Here is a 24,623-nt window from a genome sequence, read left to right on the forward strand (position 1 = left end):
AGCACTTCGGTATTGCTATACAAAACTCTGTTAAAAATAGAGATACCAGACATTCCAGTGAAAACAGTCAGGACCTGCAGGAATCTCCTGTTCCAGCCCATCATGGAAAGGCCTGCAATGGTTCTCCTTCAGGCTGGAGAGCTGCACACCCTCCCCTGCGCCCACGTTGTGGCTGTCCCCTCTCCCAGCAGCCCAGTCCCCTACGTGTTGATACCCCCACCATTAAGCCCAAACCTTTCCAGTGTCTCAAACCAAACTCTCGCTCTCTAAAACGTTTGCACATTTCTATGTTAAACATCTGCTTAGGTGGCTCTGAGACAGTGTGTTTTGGTGTTGTTCGTGTGCAATCTAGTGCCGCTTCCTCAACGCATGTGTCCCTTCCCTTCACAGCCTACTCGACACCCAGCACCTCCCCCGCAAACCGATTCGTCAGTGTTGGACCACGGGATCCAAGCTTTGTAAATATCCCTCAACAGACTCAGGTGGGCCGCTTTCGACTTCTCTGTTTGCCTGCAGCCTCTTCTTCTCCTCCTCCAGTGTCCTCTAACGTGTCCCTGCGGAGCAGCTGCACTGCCGCTGTCACTTCACCCACATGGTCTCAGTAACTACAGTGAAATGTCACTTGCAGTTTGTTTGTCTGTTGTGGTTTGTTTTTTTTTTTTGGGCTTGTGTGGTAATAACGCTGCTTTCGTAACTGGAAGGGCCTCTCTCGCTTTCTAAGGTGTTGGCTCCCAGCGCGCAGTTGTTTGCTCTAGGTCCGGGGTTTCAAAGGCTTTGGCTCCAACCTGCTCCCCAGGCACTGCATTAGGTGTGTTTAGATTAGATGGTAGGGAGAAATCCTTCCCTGAGAGGGTGGGGAGGCCCTGGCACAGGGTGCCCAGAGAAGTTGTGGCTGCCCCTGGATCTCTGGCAGTGTCCAAGGCCAGGCTGGACGGGGCTTGGACCAACCTGGGATAGTGGAAGGTGTCCCTGCCCATGAAACAAGATGAGCTTTAAGGTCTCTCCCAGCCCCAACCAGTCTGTGATATGCAAAAGGAGCTCAGAGAGACTCATCAGGTAACAGTGCCCTGTGGTCCCCCACCAGACACAACGGGAGACTGCTCCAGTGACTTCCATGTAAAAAAATACTCAAATTCCTGGTTGGTCATTTGCATGGTGGGCTTTGAGCGAGCAGGAGATTTTGTAATTGTGAGCACATCTGTTTCCTTACACAGAGAGAAAAAAGTCCAGTTGAGGCAGGCCTATAAAGCTGGGTTAGCTGAATTCATGGTCCTGCTATGGTCAAATCAGAAGCTCAAGTAAACATTTGTGTTTCTTTAGGAGAAGGACGAGATTTAAATGTGCTTTTTCCAAGCTGTATCAAATTCCCAGGGTCGATTAAGAAAATAGTTGTTGGCAGTTTTGTTAGCAGCTAATTTGAGCCAGATGTTGAAAAAATTGAGTCTGGGCTTAATACCACGTTATCATGGGGGGGAAGGTATAAAAAAGTGAGCAGAGTTAGTGCTTTAGGACAACTGTAGTTTATAGTTTGAAGTGATTGCTTGACTACGTCGCAATTCTTTTAAAGGTCAACTGCACAAAATATTTGTGATTTTGTTTTGAGCTGGTTGCAATGACTAAAAAGTAATAATTCAAATAACTAGCAAACTGGGCATTACTACCCTTAGCTCTTGTAAGTTCTTTTGAATGGTTTATAGGCTTCTGAATAATTAGTGTGCAGATTAATGGCTGTCACAAGCCACAGTAGGTGCATGAAGACAGACTCCTCGTTGTGATGGCTTCAGCACCTCCAGTGTCACTGAAACACAGGTCACTCATTCCCAAAGATTTTCAGTTTACAGGGCTGCAAGCAGCTGCCTGTGAGCACAACGTGGTTTTTTGCTGTCTGTTCTTTGTGTACAATTTGTTAGGGGCTTTAGTTTATAGCTCTGTGCACAGCACAGGTTAAACTATATCGAATCTCAAACCTTCTCTGCATTAAATAGGGTCACAGAAAGTACAACAGCAATGCAGAGAGGGGTTTAACCCATCAGATTCTGGGGGGGTATTTTCATGCCTTAACAAAACTCAGCCTGCACCCTACTTTTCCAGCCTTGTTCTTTATTGGGTTCATGTGTGCGACAAGTGTTCATGCACCTTCACATTTAAATCATATTTCTCCAGTTGTTTTGGAAGCAACTGGAATACACAGAAATACGCTGAAATCAGGAAACAGGAATGTTAAGGTGCACTGCTAAAGTCCTTAAGCACTTGGTCTTTTCCTTCATAGCTCAGGAAACCTGAAACCCTTTAGAGAATGCTACTTACCTTTTCCAGAAGACTTGAAAAACTCCTAGTTGGTAAATTGATTATGTAGTAAGACACAACAGTATTAAGTCTCCAGAAATATTTAAAACTTACTTGCATCCTGCAGCCTAAGTTTCCCAGATAAGTTTGTTGACTGTAAACTTTTATCCTCCTTATTTATGACTTAAATCATTTTAAAGTGCTCTAGCGTTACTTTAAGTGCTCCTCTGTAATGCAGTGTAGTGAATAACAATGCTGTACAGTGAAAAACAATACTCAAGCACAGCTTTCAATTAAAGTCTAACATGCTGCAGTGGGCAAGGAGACTGACTTCCAGTCTCTGACTCCAGCTGCATCTCCCTGCTTCTATACATCATTACACCACCACAACCCACTTGATACTAAATATATAATTTATCAGCAAACTCACTACTTATTCATGAAAGAACTCTGAAGATGACTGTGCTTTGAGTCAGAGAAGTGAGGTAAAAGTGCTAACTGCAATGATTTGGGATTTATGTAGCATTCCTCTAAACAAAGACAGGCTTTTGTGCTCTTTTTGCAGAGCATTAGTGTATAGAACGACCACTTAGGATATTTTCAAAATGAAAATGTAAAAGCACATAGGACTGTGTTATAAAAAGCAGCTGGGGTGGCTCCTTTCCATCAGGATCTTTATAATACATTCAGAGTCAGGCTAAGATACAGGTCCTGAGGACCACTACCTGCCAGGGACACAGCTCCCTGAGACAAGAGGAAGCAGGGAACACTCTGAGCTTCTGGAAGTTAAGCTTAAATATAAGGGCTAAGCGACTCTTTACTGCTGGAACAACAAAATAAAAATGAAGGCTGTATCTGAACATCTGCTTTTTTAAAATTATGGTCCAGCTACAACTCATATGAAAGTATTTTCGTCAGCTTTTTGGTGGCTCTGATATTTGCTTGGTGCAACATTGGACATCATCATTAGTCTTCAGATGCTGCAGAAATGAGTCTGTGCACAGGAGCAGGTTCCCATACATGGGCATTCACAGAACATTGGAATAAAATCCCAGGCAAATGTACAACAGCATGACTGGGCTGGGGCAAGGATCATTCTGTCCCGGGCTGCTTCTAAACAACCAAACCCTGTACACACCTTTCTTAATCGGTATTAGAAAAATTATCAGTAGCCGTTTCCATGAGCACTATGTTCTGATTTATGTCATGTTGTGTCAAATATAACCCCTTAAAGGAATTTTATAGAATTTATATAATATTTATAAAAAAGCCATCTTCCTGTGTCAACAAAGGTTGTAACAGGATGACCACTCCATGACAGAAGAGATGGGGAATTAAACGGCTTTAAGTCAGTAGTTCTGATTCAGTAACAAAAGCCCCCAAAGGGCTGTTGGCTTTGCCTGGTTTTAGCAGTTTCCAAACTTTTCAGTTCATTTGTTTCTCCATCCTCTGCTTACACCATCCATCACTCTGCCACTCCACTCACTGCACAATTGTCCTGTCTGGGGGGTTATTTGAATCTAAATTTCTGTTTGCGCTATTAGAAGCAACACTTGACTTGGCATCCCCTGTATATGTTGACAAAAAGGCACAGGTGTTGTAACCTTTGCTTGATAAATCATTTACTTTTGCTACTTGACTCGCAAGCAATATGGGGGCATCAGCTTTTTAACTGCCTTTTCCATATGCAAATCAGAAATACAGGATGCCTGGGGTACAGGGACTCTGGTTTCAAAAGCAAGTTGGTCTGGACACCTCATGACTAAGTAATAGATACGTCTCTCATATTGCCAAGGACTTGTAATACAGAGAGTGGTAGAGGGATGGGAAAGTCCCATCACATTAATTAGGGACGAGCCTGTCCATAGCAACAAGGTGAATAAAGGGATCTGGATTTTGGGGTGTTTTTATCCTAAAATTAATAGTGAAACACAGGCTATGGGCTGGGAGTGCATGCAGCTGGGAATGCTAAACCAGCAGCCTGTGACCAGGGCTTGCCACTCACCACTCCAAAAGCTGTTTGCTGCTCTCTAATGCCCTGGCTTTGCTCTAGGGTACAAAATTCCTTTAGGGATCAGCGTGCTGTACTCAGAGTGCTGCAGCTCCACTTCACACTAAACATTGTTTACTAGGCTGAGTCCTGTTTGCCACCTACTTAGCCTGCATCTTCCTGGAAATTGTACTTGGAGTGCTAAAAACAGCTCCTGAGAAACACATGCCTGCTCCATCTAATCGCTCCTACCTGCCAGTGGCCCATGTGCCCTGCACAGGGAGGTTATGAGGATGCAGGGAACAGAAACTGCCTCCCACTGCAGGCACCCAGGCAGAGAATCAACCACTTTACCCTATGAGAAAGTGAATCCTGTAGCCCTGACCAGCTCTTTCAGGAAAAATCCCTCTCTAATGTAAACACACTTTATATCAGATCCATCCCAGGTAGTTGCTAAAACTTGGTTAAGCACAAACCCAAATATTTATTCCCTTGCCTTTCTGTAGGAAAAGATAAAACTTATTTCTAGAAGAACAGAAGTAGAAGCTCTTCCTGGTTCTGCCTTTGCACAGTGCCCAAGCACAGTCAGATCCTGGGTAATAAGCAAAGGTCTTGTGTTTTTACACTTTCCCTGGTGGGGCCCTAGAGCCACCCAGCTACAAGAGAGCTCTGTCTAGAGCTCATCCTTTTTAACACAAAGCAACTGAAACAAAAGGCCTGTAACCTGCCTAGAACACTGAAATAAAGTCTAAGAAAAACCCCAAAAGTCAAACAAGCTTATCTAGGCAGCAAAATAACAGGTATGAAAAACAGCAAGCTCAGCAGAACAGCTTTATAAGGAGCAGGTACAAAAATGCACCCTGTGAAATACATTCTTTAAAAGAGCAGTAGTAACTTAGGGGGAAATCACTGAAGTTTAGCTAACTCCTTTAGATCTGCTCCCGCTCTCCGCCTTTCCCAAATTAGACAGTGGTATCTTTGTAGCTTTCTCTTTTTGGGCTTTTACTTATTTCTAAAAAAACCCCACCATGTGCCTCAGGTGCATACACAAACCTAATTGTGCAATTACTTTCTTTCCCAGAGACAAGGCAAAGCCTGTTTTGCTTCCCCGCAAGCCTTTTAGAGAGCAAACTGCAACCTGCAATTTTTCACTGGCAGCACTTTAAAACAAAGGGCACGAGAAAAAAAAATGAGCTGGATGCTGTGTCCTGTAGGATAGCAGATGTGAGCTCTGTCAGACTGGGGGGGAGGCAAATTCCAGAGTAGAGGGTCCTTCTGTGAGAACAGCCAGGCGCTGCTGCCCAGACACTGGAATCTGAGGAGTGTGGTGCAGGTGATGCCCCTCTGCAGGCTGGAGGAGGGGAGGCAGGGAAGCAGCCCCGTAGGTGGCAGGCCCCAAAAGCGTATAGGATCCATAGATCAAAGTCAGCACCTTGACTGGGAAGCTGATGCAGCTCCTCCAGCGCTTCGCTCCCGCAGCTGAAACCACAGAGCTGCTCTGTGCCCAGGTTCCATTGCCACCCTATGGAAGAAAGAAACCAGTGCACACATTTTCCTCTGGACAAATCAAACGTGTGCCTGGCTTCACAGGGATTTTCCATCCCTGCCACTCGCTGCCACTGTGCTGTGCCCTTTGCCCCCTCCCAAGGGGACGCTGAGCCCGGCACAGCTCGTGGCCGTGTGCTTTATTAATGAGCACCATGGGCTGCCTGGCCTTTCTGCCTCCACACCCTGCTGCCTTCCTCCCGTTTCCCAGAGCCCAGGAATGGCACTGGTCAGACAGACAGGACCTGCTGGCCCCGAGGAGGCAGGGGTAGGGCAGCGTTTCATGGCACTGTGCTGAGCCACGGCCTCGCGCCGCACGTGGGGCAGGGCAGGGACACCTCGAGGGGTGTGGGGGACATGGCAGAGAACATGAGAGGCTTCAGTAACAACACCAGACCTTTTATTCTGGGGGTTCTGAGCAGAACTATTTATAAGCCAGGTCAGAGCTACTTGTTGCTCAGGGGACTGTCCCTCCTCAGGATCAGAACACTCATCCTTGAGACTGGACGTACTGCTTGTGTCTGACTGTGAATGGAGATGAAGAACACCAATTTGGAAGCATTTGTTTGAATCAGCCCCCTAAGAATTCCATATTCCGTACAGTAACCTCCCTAAGCCAGTACATGTGTCCAATTTCAGCTGTAAAGCACTTTTAAGCAGAGACTTGACTGCTCCTTTTCTTTCTCTTGTCCAGTCCAGCAAATGTAGTGGGAGGTTCAGAACACCATTTCCACGAAGGAGTAACATCTCTAGTGTGTAGAGAAGAGAAATTTGCGTAGATCAGATATAAAAATACAGTTTTGGGGTGTGGGACTGCTGCTTTCTAGAGGTGCTGAAGTTAGAGGGATCACTCTGCTCCCATATTGGCAAAGGGAAATGAGGGCTGCTCTACTCCAACACCTGGAGGCCTGAGCCCTCTTATGATCACTCAAAATTTTGATCTCTGGCCAAAAAGTGTTTTGCTGTTGGACCAGTGGCATCAGGGTACTGACACATGACCTGAATGTTGGTGCTGTGTTTCTTCTTCCACCCAGGACATAGCGATACCATTTTGAACTTGAGGGAGGCTCTGAAATGAGTCTAGAGAGAGTGTGGAGAGAAAATGCAGTGCCAGACTCTATCAAGGTTCACAAAGGTGACCAGAAATGAGGGTCACTCCCCTTCCCTCCCGTTCAGCTCAGGGCACAGAGCCCACTTAACTTGCACAGAGCAGGACTATGGAATTCCACTCTCAGGTCAGTTCTTAGAAAGAGCTGAGAACAGCACACCTCAAAAAGAAAAGCACATATTGCACTATAAAGGTGAAGATTCGCAGAAAACTTCCCAATACCATCATCTGGCTGCATCTTCAAAGTGGGCTGGAGCCAAATCAGTCCCAAAATGCCTGGGTTAGTCCTCAGCAGGGGAGATCCTTATTCCTGGGCTTTTTCTTCCTCCTCCTCATAGGCTCTGGTGAACAGTTCAGACTCTTTTTTGGAAACCAGCACTCAGCATCCTATTTCCAGTAGATTCAGCATAGAATTATTTACAATGGACATAGACGAATTTCCCAAACTAAGCAATTAAACTTATTGAGTTTTCCCCCTCCTCACAATAACCAGGAAGCCTGTGCGCAAGGCTGCCTTTCTGTGGGTTTTATGGCCATTACTTATTCCACAGTGGGGGAGAAGAAAGGGAAGAAGTAAGTGTGGGCCTGGTGGGAAGAGTTGGCAAATGCAGAAATATGATGAATGAGCTGGAGAGATTTAATTTCTTACTAAATTCTCTACAAGCTGTGTAACCTTTCTTTAGCTAAACAATTACTCTAAAAGGCAATGATTTTCTGTGTTTTCATTGAAAAGTCTTCATAATAACAATGGCCTATGTTCTCCTTCTTGAAGAACTTCTGCCAAAAAACAGTTTTCTTTTTTCCATTCAGCAGGAAACTTTCTTTTATTTTTATTTTTTCAATCTCATATTCCCTGCTAACATGGATTTACAAGGCCTACAACTTACTGCATGGGGCTGGGAAGACGTTTCCCCTCAGGCCAAATCATTTTGGTCCATCTCCTTTGTAGGGATTCTTGCAGCTTCCTCCCAAGAGGACTGCAACCACTGTCAGAGACATAATACCAGACCCACGTGGCCATTTAAGATGACAAAATGTGACATTCCCTGTGTTCACAGGTCAGGGGGCATGGGAGGGGACTCCCAGATTTGTTTTTCAGCAGACAGGCAGCAGTTCTTGCTGTGTTGTGGTGGGTGCAGTTGAGGGGAGAAAGTTCGGCGTGGTGGGGGAGAAAGTCATCAGGTGTTCAAATTCATGGCTGCCAACATGAGAAAATGAAAGTGGAGCTGAACCTCCCCGAGCCACAGGGTCCTGTTTAGGGGCTGATCCCTGCTGAACCACGGGGTCCTGTGGCCAACTGGAGTCTTGAAAGGGCTTTGAGGGTGCAGCATGGGCAGAGCACTGCTCCATCCCTATGTTCACACACACAAATCAAGCCAGTCTAGGGCAAGGTTATAGCTATGAGCCTCTTGCTGCTGTTGGCTGGCTTGGCTGATTTCCTGGCCACCACTGCCCACCCCAGCCTCCATGGCAGATAATGCTGTATTGGATTAGTCTGCTCGCTGCTGCATCAGGTCCACGATCAATTTATTGACTCTGTCAGAGTGGCTAGTACAGTAATTGTTACAAGAGCAGAATAGAAAGCAAGAATGTGTCCACATAAAATATAAAAATGACGTTTTGTTCGTTCTTTCCTCTTTGGCCCTATAGATCTTTATGTGTTTACACAGTGGAGAGCACTTTACTTAAGTTAATCGGCTCCTTCTACATTATTAATTGCGACAGTTAGGGCGCTACGTGGCGGCAAACGTATTATTGAGAGCATTGATCTCACGCTGCTGGTGGGGACCTGGGTGGGTTTTGTATTCCTTCCCTCCTTTTGCAACTGCTTGAGGGCACTATCAAATCCCATTTCTCTGACTGACAATACGCCATCGATACCATCGATCCCAGAGAGGGGCAGGAGGAGGCTGCACACCAGAAAGAAAGGAGTGCACAGAGAGCCAGGCTTGGGAAGGGGCTGCTAGAAGTTGGTAATCACAATAATTACATGCCTGGCCTGATTTCTCTGTTTTGTGAAGAGTAATAATTTAAGAGCTGAAGTTTCCCGAGTGCTGAAGATTTGCAGAGGTGGCACGATGAGACCTTATAAAATGTGTGCAGAATATATACCCTTAAAAAAGAAAAAAGCCATACTGACTTTTTACAAGGGTTTTGGAAGTGCCTTTGAAAGACATTTCATGAAAGTTCAGCCTTCGCAGCTGATACCTATATGAGCTCCATAAATTCCACCCAGCCTGACAAACTCCAGTAGGTGTCACATGTGACCTGGATGGAAAAGGTCAGCAGCTAAATTTATGGCTTTTGCATTTACTGGAACATTAAGATTTTTTGCCAACTGCCATATACACTTTTTAACAATTTTGCAATGAAAGGATTAGGACCACAGTCTACAATGAAGGTCAAAAATTAAAGGCCACTATCCCTACACCCTTCCCAGTGGATAGGCATTAAGCTACCTGTGTTCTAAGAATCACCTTTGCTTAATGGCACTAACCCAGAGGTCAAGGAATGAATAAGCTCCAGAGGTGAAGACTTTGCAAAACAGACTGTCCTGCACTGAAATTAATACTGAATTCCACATGAAGGGACCAAAAGAAGCCTTTTCCTAACAGAGAAGGACTCCCCAGTTTGCAGCAGATTCCAAGTTCTGAAGACACTGAGTATCACCTCCCTAGTGCTAGACTGCCCTAGAGAAATGTAAATTACATACATTTAGGGGAAGTGACTGGGATTTCAAAAGAAATACAGCAAAATTACCTCAATTTAGTAAAACCTGTTTATATTTTAAATTTGACAAAGGTGTCTGTTCTTAGTAAGGATTGCTAACAGCATGGGAAATTGAATCTTTCAAATTTTACCTGGCTTTAGTTTAGAACAGCAAAACACGTCTCATTTTAGGCTTTTGCTTTGACAGCATTTTCTGCTTGAACAGAGGTAGAACTGGAAAAGTTTGATTTAAAACCAGGATTTCAAGAAAAAAAGATCTAAAAAAAACCAAGAGGCTAAACTTAAAAATATCTTCTAGGTTTCCTTTTACTTGCTTTAGTTATTAATATTCAATTTTGAAAACAGTACTGACACTATAATCATAATATTCTCAGGCATATTCACTTGTGTGACCCAGCTGTTACATCATCTCTACAAACACTGGTTATTACACATGAAGAGATGCCGCTGAATAAACTGCAGAAGGCAATGAAATGTAATTTTAATTATGAGATACGAGTAACCAAAGTCACAGCCAACACAATTGCAGCCACCTTGGAGGCTGAACACAATCATTTAGGAAGGAATTGTTCCCTGTGAGGGTGGGGAGGCCCTGGCACAGGGTGCCCAGAGCAGCTGTGGCTGCCCCATCCATGGAGTGTCCAAGGCCAGGTTGGACAGGGCTTGGAGCAGCCTGGGATAGTGGAAGGTGTCCCTGCCCTGCAGGACATGAAAAAAGATAAGCTTTAAGGTTTCTTCCACCCAGAACCATTCTAGGATTCTATGCAATTCTGCACTGCTTGGAGCAGCTTTATACAACTTCAGGTATCCTTTTGTGCTTTTGCTATAACTACACCTTTTTAAATATGACAACAGAAAAAGTATCTATTTTTAAAGAAAAAAAAGAAGGGATAAACTGAAGTATGACATTTGCATGTGGGCTTGCGTTTTTTCATCTTTGCATGTGCTGAACAACGAGATTTGAGGTTTTGGAAGAACACTTTGACACATTATATTCCTTGTTTGGCTATTCTCTGGTTTGTTGGGGTTTTTTTAAGGACTTTCTTGTAGTCCTTTGGGTTAAAGATCATGTCTGAGAATCTGTGGTATGGGACCCAGCTGTACATTCACTGAAGTTGATGAGAGGAGGAGCTGGAAGATTTGTTATTGGCAGGAGTTTGTTTTAGAAATACAATAACATTTTTGTTTAATTATGCTTCTCTTTTGCTTATAACTATGCACAGTAGAGTAAATCTAGTCTTTTTCAGATAAGATAAAGCTTAAAATTAATTTTCTTTATGGAGAGGGTTTGCAGTGCAGTCTTCTGCATCTGTGGAGTTTTTATTTTGTGGCTACAGGTATTAACTCTCAGTGACTCTAAAGCCATCTTCCTTGATGTAGAGATGGGTTTGGGGTTTTCCCAAATTACTGGTCTTGTAGGCTAAATCTGAAAGTTTAGGCCACATTGGACAGGGCTTGGAGCAACCTGGGACAGTGAAAGGTGTCCCTGCCCATGGCAGGGGGTTTGGAAGATCATCTGATCCTTAAGGTCCTTTCCAACCCAAGCCATTCTGTGATTCCCTGATTTCCCAGCAAGGGAGGCTCCACAGGCTCTTTTTAAACTCTCTTCCTGCAAGCACCCAGGGCAGAATTTGTCCCAGTAGTGGTAACTGCTTTATCAGTGCTGTTGATGTTGAGTGAGTCTGAACAGAGCTCAGATTCTTCTCCTGGAAGCTCTTTGGGAACACAAGGAGTAAAAGTAGTAACATTTAGGAGAAAAAGGGGGAGAAAGAAAGCTGGAGGAGAGCTGTAGTTATCCATACAATGGAGCAGCTTACTTAGGGAGTACAAAGAGCCACTTCTACCCAGGCTATTTTCAGGGAAAAAGCCTCACATTCAGTGACTCACAAAAGCGAAGAGGCACCTTTTGATTTTAAGTTCAAGGTTTACATTAGTAATTTTGTCTGTTTTCTCTGTTAGTATTAATTAAATTGAGATAGTTTAATTAGTATTACTAAATTTGATCATTAGTAGTAATTCATTCTGCCTGCCATACTGCACAAATATGATGAAGCAGAAATAACTAAATTGTTTAATTTCATCTCATTTAATGACTTTACACTCCACCAGGACTTTCACTGGCATCTCACAGTATGTGTGAAAATTGCTCCAAGCTAGGCCAAGACCCAACTCCCTTTAGCCAACCATGTCTAATACGTCCTTCCTCATCCAAAGGCAGATCATGTGCTGCAAAGCCTTTTCCATTTCTCCAACGGGGAGCTGGCAACCTCTGGAGCCTGGGGTGGTCTTTCCTTGCCCCACTCACACTGCTCTGTAGCATCCTGACCCCAATGGCCCCAGTGGATTTTTACAGGACTCATCCCTGGATGGGGTTCCCCACAGTGTGACAGAAGTCCCTTCATGGATCCCCACAGCTGCATCCCTGAACACAAGCATGATGTACGACCTTCCATTTTTCTTAGAGCAGTTTACCAAGGTACAAAGCATCAGGAAAAAGGCAGATGTCAAAAGTTCCCACATTCAGGAGAGATTTTTTGTTCAGCTCGCTGCCCTGTTGGCTTTCTTTTTTTAGGAGGAGTTTTGGGAAGGGGGGGTTTCCTGATGAATCAAGTCATTTTTCCTCCAGCTCACTGTCTCCTGTAATTTTAAAAGGTCAAAAGTGCCAGAGTTACCTCTGTGCTCCGATTTCTGCCCGTGTTAATTTGGAGACCGGTTTTGATCTCCTTGCCTAGTAAAACCTAGGACTTGCCAAAACCCCAATTCCTCTTCCTTTTTTGCGGTCTCCAAACCCAACCTTGCTCTGCCCACTTCTCAAAACATGCTGTTTTGTCTTGGTGCCCTCATCCTGGGATCCCCAGCTGTCCCTTGGCCTGGAGTGTGTCCTGCCAGCCCCACTGTTCCTGCTGCCCACATTCCAATTCCTCCCCTGTGCCTCCCGGTCCCCACTGACCTGTCCCCCCTGGTTTTTGCCCTGTTTTGATCAGGCTGGGCACACTTTGCTCTCCCCACAGGGCTGCTCATTTGTTCACTTCACCCACAAAGAGCACAGGCAGGGGCCTGGCTTTTGCGGGTATTTTGAAGGGAGTGCTCACTCCCGTGTCCAGCCCAAGTTATTTTCTCCCCTCACTTTCCTCTGTATGCTCTGAAGTACTCTCAGGGCAGCCAAAAAAAGCAGCTGAACTACCTTTGGTAGTTGTAGATCAACTACCTTTTGATCCATGATGGGTTTTCTCCTGTTACACCACGGGGAGCCCCTGGACAGGGATGTGGTGGCAGATGAGTCCCCCATAGCTCCATCGAGGCTGTCAGAGCCAGGATGATACAGGAGCTGGGTGACCAGGGCAGAGAAAGGCCACCTCAGCTTTCAACCTCTCAAGACTGTAGTGACTTTCCCCTACTCCCTGCTCTCCAGTGGAGAAATGGGGAAAAAGAAGGCTGAAAACTACCTTTTGTACCCCAAACTGCAGAGCAAAGAGCCAGAGCCTCTGCAGCAGCTTGCTGGCAGAGCCATCCATCCCACTGGGACCCCTCGGCCCCTGGGCCCCTCACGTAGCTCCTGTGGCTCCGCCGGCACGGGACGGGGCAGGAGAGTGCCGGGGCAAACCCCTGGGTGTGTGTGTACGTGTGTGTCTGTGCGTGTGTGCTCGGGCTGTCTCGCTGCGAGCCGAGCCTGGGAGGCCCAGGCTGGGGGTTGATTTTCTTTGGATGACTTTCCCCGATTGTCTAAAGCAATAAAAGTAAAGAAACTTTGGGGGGGAGAAGAACGGTGGTTGAGGGGAGATTATTTTTGCAGCCCTGATGCAGGCAGAACTCCTGAGGCTTTTGGGGGGGGGGGGTTGCTCGCCTGAGGACTGCAGGAACTGGCTTAAATTGAATAAAACTGTAAGTACAGTATCGGGGACGGCGTAACAAGGAGTTCTGCAAAAGCAACACCACCAGAAAGAACAATGAAGAATAGAGCGGGTTACGCCGCGGTGAAAGTATGTACTGGTTGTTATAACACCGTGCCTCCAGAATAAATTATGTCCCTTTAAAAAGTAATACTTTAACTGTGGAGCTATATAGAGACAATTAAGACGATATTGTTCTCCTCATTTCCCTCCCCCCCCACCCCCCCGCAGTAGCTCTGTGGAAACTTTTAATGCTGCAGCTTGAAACTTGGGCCTCTGGGTCTGAAATGCCTGAGAAAGCACTGCGGGCTCTAACTGTAAAACATTCCTTCGGCGGGCCCTGGAAACAGGGCGCGCTGGCGCAGGCGAAGTTCAGAGGGATCACATGGAAATGAGGGCTGGCTGCAGGCTCCCGAGGAGCGGTTTATTTCCCTTAAACCTGAACTTGAACTTGGGAAGGCGCAGCCGGAGCCTGGGACGGGCTGCGAGCGGCCGCGAGGGGCTGGGAGCGGTGCCGCCGCAGGCCCCAGGCACCCACCCTCAGGGCTGGGGGGTCCCCGGGCACCCAGCGGCTTTGTGCCGTGTCCAGGGGGAAGCTGTACTTCAGGGAGCCAAAGGGTTTTGCTTTCATCCAAGCAAAATGCTGGAAAGCCCCGTTGCAGCGGTGTGTCTGCCGTCCCAGTTTCCACGGGACTTCCCGGCATGAGGTTATAAGCGGCTCCAAGTCCCCGTGCACGTGTTGTTTCATAAAAGGAAAGAAATGAGTGAGATCTGCTGCAAGAAATACGGAATTGTTGCACTCTCGAGCAAATTTAACTGTGCTTCCAGCAGAGGAAAATACAGGGCTGTCTAAAAACGAGGCGTAAAGCGCAGAACTCAACCCCCCCCTCGCAGCGCATTTGCTTTTACCTCGCAATAGTAGATGTAAACCACGAGGTGGGTTTAAAGCTGGTTTTGCCTCTTTGATTCCATGCATCCCGCTGGTTCCTTCTTCTCTTGCAAAAGCATGTACAGAGGGGGGGAAGCAAGGTGCTGATGCCGGCGGGTATCACCCAGGTATGGTGGCAGAGGTGGCTGCTGTCCCAGCCGCAGGCGTGGGGCAGCTTCCTCCCCTTCTCCCCACAGCTGGCCTTGGCTGGGAGGTCATATTTTGGTCATTTCTGATTACTCCCGAACAATTTTGGCTATGTTTATAGCAAAACTTTGAAAGGATGAATGGGCGAAAAAAATCCCGCTTGGCAGTAACTCAGGAAATATCTACAAAGATGTTCTTTCTGGAGCGAGATCTTATTTCAGCGTTTGTGTTAGGATCATTTTTATTCTGTGACAGCACATAAAGAGAGCGGGACAGAGCAATGAGGTCTGGCATAGCTAAAATCCCTTCTGTGTGTGTGAGGTTATATAGTTTATCAATGCAGAAACCACCACGGGCTTGGAAAAGTAAACAGCTGGCTTGGGTCTGTGCGCTGCACTTTGGAGTTGTCTGCAGGATTTAAATGGCTCGCCTGCGATTTTCGGAGCGGGGCAAATATATATAGTTTTCCTTTCAAACATGTCAAAAGGTTTTTTTGCAGCCGTTTGTTTTCTCAGTTCCTTTTTTATTTGTTGCGATTTTCCTTTCTGATTCATTCCGGTTTATTTTGCTTTTACAAACGGCTTCGCCGCCACCAGCAAGTCTACAAATAAATAATAAAAAAAAAAGAAAGTTTCTAGCCCACTCAGAAAACCTTATGGCAGCGACAAATATCAGAGAAAGCCATCGTCTCTCTCAAAGATTTCATCTCACCCTCCACTTAATCCGCTTGCTGTACCTCAGATCTCAAGTAACTTTCATACTGTGGGCTCACTTTAATGGATAGAATCTATTTTTCATGAAAAAAGCAGGAAATAAGCTGTCTTTCGTACAAAGATTTACAAAATGTAATCATTGTTGAAATATTCTCTTTGAACTGCCTTGTCCGCAGGGGTGTCTGGCTCCCAATACCCCCATTTCTTTAGAACACCCTTACAAGTTCTTCTGGTAGATCAGGTACACTGGTGGTTCTGGTCTTTGATGTCTTGAATGAATGAAAGAAAAGCATAATAAAAGAGAGCTGTTGATCAAGCATAAAATACTCTTTAAGCTGACAGAATGGCAGAGTTAACACATTCTAAGCTGCTTTTAGGTTTTTCCTTTTTTCCTCACGTTTTCCTGTGCTTTGTGTACAGTGGGGGTTTTTATTTTTTGAAAAGTCTCTGATCTATGTAGTATGCCGTCCTCTAACAAAAACCAAAATGGGATTGTTTCTCTCTCTTTCTCCCTTTCTTTTTCCTCTCTCTCTTTCACTCCACTATCTTTTTTTTTTTTCTTTTTTTAAACAGCAAGGGTTGCAGTTTAGCGTGGCTGCAGTCAGCTTTCAGCCGACCACGCAAAGTTTAGAAGTTATTTTGCAGATTTCAAAGTCAATTTACTAACAAATAAATGAACTTCTTTGCTTGGTTGTTTAGAAAACTGGAGGAAAACTGTAACTGGCAAAATGTTCCCCAAGTAAAGGGAAGACCCTCTGCCTAAAAGCAATTTTGTAAACCAAAAGACGGGCAGGAAAATGACCTCATTGTGAGAGAACTTTTCTTTTAGAGGCAGAGAAAAGGGAAAGTTTTCTTCCTGTAGATCTAATTTAGATCTTAAGTTCCCATACATTATTTATACATCATATTCAGAGTGCCAGCCTACTCTGCTGGCTGGGTTACATTTCAAACATTTGCCATTGATAAGTCTTTGCTGTATTATATTCAGGCTAAATGCGAATATGTCATAGTGCAGTCAATCTTTAATCTGCTGAGCTCCAGGTCGGGGCAGCAGGGGGTCCAGCACTCAGAGCATTGCTTTATACTTAAGAAACATCTGGGGCCAGCTGGGACACTTTACTGGAACATTCAGATGTCTGGAACAACAGCAGGAGTTACTGTATGAGTGTGTTTTCATAGGTTTGGGAGGGTTTGGGGTGACTTATTTAAAAACACTAGCTGTTCCCAACTTGAGGTTTGAACCCAAGCAGAAATCTTGCCTGAAGTGAGTTTGTTGGTCCCAGGAGAGAAGTGGTTTGGACTACTATACATTTTTAATAGTCAGCAGGCAAAAGTGCATATTACAAAATTATTGCACGTAATTTAATGCAGTTTGCCACAACTGGCATTCCCGCAAAAACTATTGTATGCAGAGCTACTGTATGCATCGCCTGGAGACCAGTGTCCCTCCCGGGACAGGTTTTATCTGCCTCCAGACAATATAAAAGTGCTCCGAGTGGGGCGTGTGACTCTCCCGGGTGCGGATGCTGGACAACCAGAAGATTCTCTCACTGTTTTATGTCCCTTTGGGGATGACCAACATGCTACTTACGTCCCTGTTGGTATTTCAGCTTGGAAAATATAATTACTGAATAATTAATCCCAGCTCTAAGAAAATAACTTCCACAGGCCCAAAGGTGACCTTGTCTTTTACATTCACCTTTCGGTCCTATGCAGTAGGATCAGATTTTGGGCCTGGAGAAACTGTGGAGGAAGCACTTTAAGAGTGGGATGAATTCAGATGTGGCTGAAGGCAGTTGCTGTATGTGCAGGAGCTCTCCAGCCAGTCGCACCAGAAGCTGAACTGCCACTGCCTCCCCTCACCCTAGCAACCCTTTTGAAATGGCATCAAAGGCCCAGTTTTGTCCCCTTGCTTTCACACAACACACCGTGGGGAAGAGCCTTCCCGGCACCTCTCACAAGGTGATGCCAAAAGGCCCAGTTTGCTGCCTAACTGTTCACATTCTCATTTTATCTTTGCAACCAGAAGGATTCGTTACCCCAATTCACCTCCCTGGGGTTAATGTTCATGGGAGCCTCAAAGTTCTTGAGGTGACTGAAATGTCATCCCCAAACAAATCAACGCTCCTCGGTGAGCCCTCTCCGGTGCCAGCGGTCATGGCTCGGGTTCACCTGGGCTGCCCAAACAGCCGCTTTGCTGGCAAGCTCTAAAGCTGTAGGGTTTTTTTTATTTAGGCTCTTATCACAGGTGGGTTTTCCCACCTGGGCCCGTGCAGCAATCACTTCCTGCATGCGCCCGGGGCAGCAACGGCCGCAGCGCCACGGCAGCCGCGTTTGAAGTCCCGATGGCACCGACCCGTCCCGCCGCCAGGCACACTAACTGGGCTGGAACCTAAAGAAAATGGCTATCACTGAGCAGCTCTGAGCCCTGAGTGGGTATGGGGAAGCCAAACTTCTGTGCGTGGAGTTTGTCAGAGTTTCAAACGTGTGAATGTCCTTAAATAACCTACATTGCCCGGAGAAATAAGCCAACTGTCACACCCAGTTCTGGATTCCACATTAACAACCTCCTTCCGCAGCGTTAAACTTTGCCCTTGAGGACTTTTGTTTAACTTCTTAATTCGAAAAACAGATAGGGAGGGTGCACAGCCCTGGCTTTCTGCGGGAGCTGAAAGGTCCCATTGTTGGGGCAGGAGATGTGCAGGTAGAAGCAAATGGAACAAGTTTGGGTTTGATTGTCGTTCTGGTTGGAAACACGTGAGCGGTGCTCGTGGGGAGGCCTGGGGTGAGGGACGGCGTGCAGGAAGGCTAGTTTAAGAAGGTTTTCATAAACAGTGGGCCTGTTCCTGGGCTCCTGACTCGGGCAGAAACTGCTACAGGAGTCAATGAGGCACTTTGAGCTTTTTGCCTGTTAAATACCCAGAATCACAGAATGTTTCCTTGCTGTTCTTCCTGTACTAAGGAGCCGATTGTCAGGAGTGGCTGGAGGATTTTTGTGTGTCTGCTATCTCCAGAAATGCATAAGAAACAAATAGACTTGCTTTATCAGAGAACCGTAATTGCCATCTCAGACTTCCTGTTTAGGATTCAGTCAAGTAGATATTGTTTATGGATCATAAAACCTTACTACTGTGAGGATTCTCAAATACGAGTTTCAACTTTCATGGTGCTGTAAATTAGGGGGGGAAAAAAAAAGTGTGATAATACTCCTCGGAGAACAGTAAAATAGAGCTCTGCAATGGTTAAATGGAATTTTATAAGCACATTCAGTGTGGAACTGTTTTGCATTACATGAGTTGAATACCTTAGAGATGACACACATCTGCAGGCACTTTATTAAATCCTTAGTCAGCACTTTTCAACCTGATGAGATTACTTCTTCATTTGACTGGAGAAAGGGAAGCAAAGATCTCGTACTGGACTGCAGAATTCTTTCTGATGTTTCACCTTGAGCGCTGGAGAAGGACAGCGCGATGCTCGGCAGGACAATACAGACTCGTAGTGGCACCAACAACTGTGTGGCAGCAATTTTACTGAGCAGGACCTTTAGCTCCAGTGGGTTCATTTAGCTCTAAACTCGCTGGGAGAACAGTACTGCAAAGTAAATAGAAGGGAAATAAAACACTGGCTCTTTTATGAAAAAGCACGGAGATAATATCATCCTGACTGTACTGTGATAGGGCCCATGATTTAAATGGGGATTTTAAATTAAGAAAGGCAACACCGCCTTCTCCGAGTGGGTGCAGTCGGATAAGTTACAGAACTGAAGGGATGAAATGGGTGAGGTGCTTAGACATTGAGCAGCACTCTAAAGCAAGGCACAAAATACTTCAGCCATCTAAATGTAGGGATCCAGGCTTCTTCTTTTCATTCTAAGCTCCCTAATCATGCAAAAAAACCCTTCATAGATCCCAGCTATCGGGTCTCCAAGTGCCTAATACGCTTCCTAGACATTTTCATTTGAGGCCGGAGGTCTCCTCTCCCTCGCAGAGAAGTTTCACAGGTGCTTCAGAGGAACAATGGTGCTCTTCAGCCCTAATCCTGGAAGACTTAGACATGTCTAGGAGGCTTGAGGGGGATATGAGATCTTAATATTAAAATGATTAGCAGAAAAAGGAGGATCATTCTGTGTGTGCGCTTCAGCTGTAAGATGCTCTAAATTAAACCGGTGTCCCGAGAGCGGTGCTGGTGGGATCTGCTGGGTAAATGCGCTCTCTGTCTCGCTGTTCTGCTGCCTCAGCCCATAAAACATCTCATCCAAGTGGGGCTGCAGGAGCAGCCGGAGCGGGACACAGCTGTTGGCGAAGCGCTCCGAGTTTGGGTCCTGTAAAAGCAGCTTTTCAGTCAAGGCCATGCAGAGCCCCGGCAAGGAAGTTTTGAAACGAGCTTGCGGTTTGGTTTGGGTCGCTCCTGGAAGGGTTAATTAAGTTTTTCATTGGTATTAAGGCCAAGCAGTGTCTGCAGGAGTCATATTGACACCCTAGCGCATGGTAACTCTACTCCTTTATTGACATGTTGCTAGTCAGGAGCACAATAGCGCTCTGTGTCTGCAAATCATTGCTAAAATCATCTCAAGAAAAAAAAAGTTTGAAAGCCCAACGCGAGACAAAGGCCCCAGAGCTGCACTGCGCCGCTCAAAACTCCCGAGTCAGCAACTTCTATTGATTAAAAACTAACCTTTAAAGTAACTCGCAGAGTGTGTGGTTAGCATTTAAATTTAAACATGTCATGAGTTGATTTGTGTTACTGAATACCAACTCCGAAGGAGTTACATTCACATCAGATTTTTTTTTTTCTAATTCCCTTAAGCAGCTAAAGTATTTCATGAAATGTCAATAGGGCAGGGGGGAAAAAAAAGGTGTTTTGGAGGGAGGGGACTCGCGCCCAGCCTCGCCGTTTCTTTTCCCATGCAAATAGTCACCCCAAAAAGAAAAGTGTGGGGAGCGACACACAATAATTAGACCTTTGTCTAACTTTCCCAAGTGCCAGAGAAAGACAGATTAATTAAATATACAACAGTGTTGGTTTTTGGAGTGGGGGTCTCTCTTGCTGTGGAGGTCATAAATTAGGCAGAATAAATAGTTCAGTGTGTTGGGAGCGGGGCTCGACGTCAGCGCGGCTGGCGGCGGTGGGAGGGCGCAGCGCCGCGCTTGCGGATGGCGGTCACGTCTGGGGCTGTCTGGTTGCCCGTAGCAACGAGACATGATGTAACACCGGGATGAACTTGAACTTGGGGGACTTGAAAAGGGAACAATAGACCAGAGCAATCAATAAAGCCTATTTCAGTGAAGGATTACAGAGCCGCTCTGGGGTAACCTTGTCTGCGAGGCGCGGGGTGAATAGCGAGATGCGTGAAGGAGCGCGGGGCGGCGGGGGACGGACCGACGGAGCGGCCGGGGCGGCCGGACACACGGACCGAGGGGCGGGGGGGCGGCGGAGCCCGGCCGGGCCAGGGGACCCCAGCGCCGCCAGCCCCGGCCCCGCGCGGCCCCACCTCCGCAGCCTCTGCGCTTCTTTTTTTTTTTTTATTTCCTGCTTTAAAAAAAAAAAAAAAAAATCAGCTTTTGAAACGAGGGAGGAGTGGCGAGGGCTCCCGCCACCGGCGAGCCATGTGCCGAGCCAGCGGCCGTGGAGGAGCCGGACATCAGCGCTGGAGATGCGAGCCATCGCCTGGAACTGTTCAGCCCTTCCACTCCACGGCCTCGCAGCCTTTAACCCTTCCACTCCATCACCTCGCAATTTTAACCCCTCTATTCCATCGCCTCCCTCTCTACTCCATCACCTTGCAGTTTTAACCTCTCTACTCCATCGCCTCACAGTGTTCAGCCCTTCCACTCCACCCCTTCGCGGTGTTCAACCCCTCTACTCCATCTCCTCTCAAGCTTTAACCCTTCTACTCCATCACCTGACAGTCTTAACCCCCCTGACTCCATCATCTCTCAGTCTGTAACCCCTGTACTCCATCACCTCGAAGTTTTAACCCCTCTGCTCCCTCCCTTCTCAGACATTACCCCCTCTCTTCCCTGCTGGGCACTGCCACAGTTCCTAGTCCAGCCAAAAACTGTCACGCTGAAACAAGCAGCGTGAGGGACAGCCCTGAAAAGTTTGGAGAAGTTGGGAGCTGGCAGTGGCCAGAGGTGCTGGCAGTGGCTGGAGATGCCTCCAGCACAGCACAGCCCACACTCCACGTCCCTGCACCCTCCTAAAAATCAGTAGGGCCCCGCAGTCAGGGAGGGGAACGGGACTTGGCTTCGCTTCACGAACCCTGCCAGAACTTTCCTCTGTTTATAAACTTTACATATGAGAACTATTTCGTTTAATTGCAGCCTGAGTAAGTCTAAATATAAAATCTGTAGGCAATAGATGGAGTCGATATGGGACCGGTGTGTTTGTATTCAGAAGGGCGAGCAGAGGAAGAGTTAGTTAATGAGGTGTATTGGAAGCAGGACAACTTCTCCAATCCTGCTATTTATTTTACCGGTTCCTACCTCCATGGCAAGACCACATAATCTCCAAGTCCCACATGAAACTTGCCTCAGAGTCTTCTGTAAATGTTCATAAATCCTCCCTGAGCTGATTGTGCTATCAATCACGTCAGAGGCCAAAAACGAGCGGAGGAAAAACTTGGTAAAACTTGTCATCGGGCTGTGCACGCACACAGACACACCTCATATATTACAGGAGCCCCAGCAAAAAACAGGGGGTATCAGCAACGGCTCTTTAATACCTGAGTCTTTCTTGTTGTATTACTTGACTCCAGGCTAAATAGTTGCCGCTTGTTGGTGTATTCCCACAGCAATATGTCATTGCCAAGGAGCATCCCCCCACGCGCACGGTCCCAGGGCCTAACACTGCTCTCATTCATCCCGGGTTCAGGTTGGGCTGACCCTGCCGGGGCCGAGACGGGCTCTCCCTGGTGCGGTGGCACTGCCCCGGCTCCAGCAGAGCCCACTCCAGCTTCCCAACTGTGTTTATTTTCCTATGGAGGAGCGAAATTGCTTTCTGTACTCTGGGCGTCTGCGCCGTTGGGTTAAGGACGGTATTGTTGCGGGGCTGAATTCCCAGGGAATTCCCTCCCTTTGGGAAAAAGAAGAAAAAAAGAAAAAAAAATATTTTCCCTAAGAAAAGCTATTAGTTGAGGCCCACGTTTTGTTTTGGAACACAAGTATGGGCAGAGGTACGGGACATTTTCGCTGATCCACTTTTCCCGAGATTTGCTTTATCCTGGCTTTTCTCTAGCGATCCACATTTCTCCTAAGAAAACAGCCCTGTTGTTGAATTTCTGTGCATCTGTTCCAGCGAGACAGTTGAAGCAGGGCAGTATAAAGCAACAGATGCTTATGCTGGCACATGCCTAAATACCCAAGAAAACCCCGACTGCAGGGTGATAAATGGCACAGAGAGGCGAATGTGTATCGCCTTTTCAGGGGATTAGACAAAAGTGAACTGGAGGAATCTTCAAGCCATCATCTATTAAAAAGATTGATAACTTGTAACGTGACATGACCCCCGCGTTCATCTGTAGCTATGTCCAGCGACTGTCGGCGAGGGAAAAAAAATATATTGATTTGTACAGTATTTTTAATTAAGCTTTGTAATTAGGTCAATTCGTCACGGTCTCAATTAGCCCCCCTCTTGGCGGAGGAGGCTGGCGGCGGTGCCCGGAGCCCTTGGGGAAGCGGCGAGAGCGGGCGGCCGGGGCTGACTCTTCTGCTTTCTCTTTTGCAGTCCTGGTACCTGGGATAAAAGTCTCCGCTTCCCACCACGCACCGGACAGACCACCAGACCCCTTCCCACCTCTGTAACACGGAAGCAGCAGCAACGCAGCGCAGCGACTTCACATCGGCGGAAGGGGAGGCGAGCAGACACCGACAGCAAACTCGTACATGGAAATGGCAAACGTTATGGTTGAATGGCAAAGGCCGTAACTTTCTCTCGAGATTTGATTTTAATTTTTTTTTTTTAATTTTTTTTTTTTTTTTTTTTTTTTAGACAACTTTAGGACTGTTGTAATTTCTCATATGGTGCTGGAAATGGTTGGGCTTCATAACTTTTGAAGTGTCTCATTGGTAGTGTAAGCGTTAGGTGACACTGAGTAGAACTAGCCTCTGCTGCTGCTTACCAACTCGCTGTTATAACACACTTTCCATATGGAGCCTAACTGTTTTACAGTATCCTCATCGGATTTTCCCATACAGGTGTGAGACTTCTTGAGAAATCATGAAACACACTTAAAACTATAACTTTTGTAGTAGCTGAATTCTGCAATATATAACTTACCGGACAGACATAGAGCATGTTTTTTTTCTGTAACATATCGGGGAAAAAAAAAAAAAATGCAGGTTTCTTTTTTTTTTTTTTTTTTGGTTGTTGTTGTTGTTGTTGGGGTTTTTTTTTCTTTTTTTTTTTTTTTACAGTCGGCACTTAGAGACGTAACATGAACCATAAGAGCATTGTCAACAATTTTTTTCCACTCGATTGCAGAGCGATTTAAAACATCAAAAACTACTACTATTCACTAAAAAAAAAAAAAAAAGAAAAAAAAGAAAAAAAGTTTGAAATGCTGCACTTACATTTAAAAAAAAACATTTTTCAACAATTTTCAACAATTACACAAAAATTCACACAGAAATGGGGAAGTTGGTCTGTTTTGACAGAAACTGACAGGAATCAATCAAAACAATCGAATTTTGAATTGAGTAAAGTGCAATTTCATTGGATAGCTAAATATCTTTGTAAGATAGAGATTGTTGAAAATTCTATTTTTGTTTTCCAAGTCCTTCCACCCCAGGACTCTAAATTATTGGGGTAAAAAACAGCCTTGCAAGAAAAAGGGGAGCTATTTTTGCTTTTTATGTTTTTTATTGTTGAACTTGTATCCCTTTAAAACTGAAGGAAAATTAAAAAAAAAAAAAACAAATCTAATGGTGCTTTTACCACAATATGTTAACTACATTAAATGCTAATTAATCATTTTCTGTTATCAAAGCACATAACTAAAATGAAATCATAATATCTGTTAATTTTATAAGCTAAAAGTCACTATAATGGATTATGCCAATTCTGACAAATTTTACGTGTTTCCGGCAATATAGGGTTTATCAGTTCTCAAACACCTTGGGAATAAGAGAGAACGGTCCAGAAAGTAAAACACCTTCGTGTCCCTGAACTGGTACATTTTCTGGACTGTGAAGAAATCATTACAGAAACGAACGATGCTGATCTTACAACTTATGCCAGTTCAAAGCAAGGGCACTTGCTGAAGAAGAAAAAAAAAAAAAAAACA

General features: G+C 45.7%; 1 protein-coding gene across 13 annotated transcripts in view; it reads left to right on the forward strand.

Moving 5' to 3' along the window:
- NFIA (nuclear factor I A) overlaps window positions 1-24,326 on the forward strand; it is a 344,509-nt gene extending 320,183 nt beyond the window's left edge. For 10 of the 13 annotated variants that reach the window (XM_042030837.1, XM_042030838.1, XM_042030844.1 and 7 more), the window contains 2 exons: window positions 391-482; window positions 23,066-23,326. In XM_042030837.1, the coding sequence (XP_041886771.1) occupies window positions 391-482; window positions 23,066-23,083 (110 nt within the window). In that variant the 3' untranslated portion in view covers window positions 23,084-23,326. Of the gene's footprint in view, window positions 1-390; window positions 628-23,065 lie in introns of those variants that run through there. The other 3 variants (XM_042030839.1, XM_042030845.1, XM_042030836.1) reach the window with 2 other exon arrangements.
- Window positions 24,327-24,623: the final 297 nt, after the last annotated feature.

Source organism: Corvus kubaryi, unplaced genomic scaffold, assembly GCF_017639235.1.
Source record: "Corvus kubaryi isolate FWS band 111438036 unplaced genomic scaffold, C.kubaryi_AGA036_p1.0 37334, whole genome shotgun sequence".
Lineage (NCBI taxonomy): Eukaryota > Metazoa > Chordata > Aves > Passeriformes > Corvidae > Corvus > Corvus kubaryi.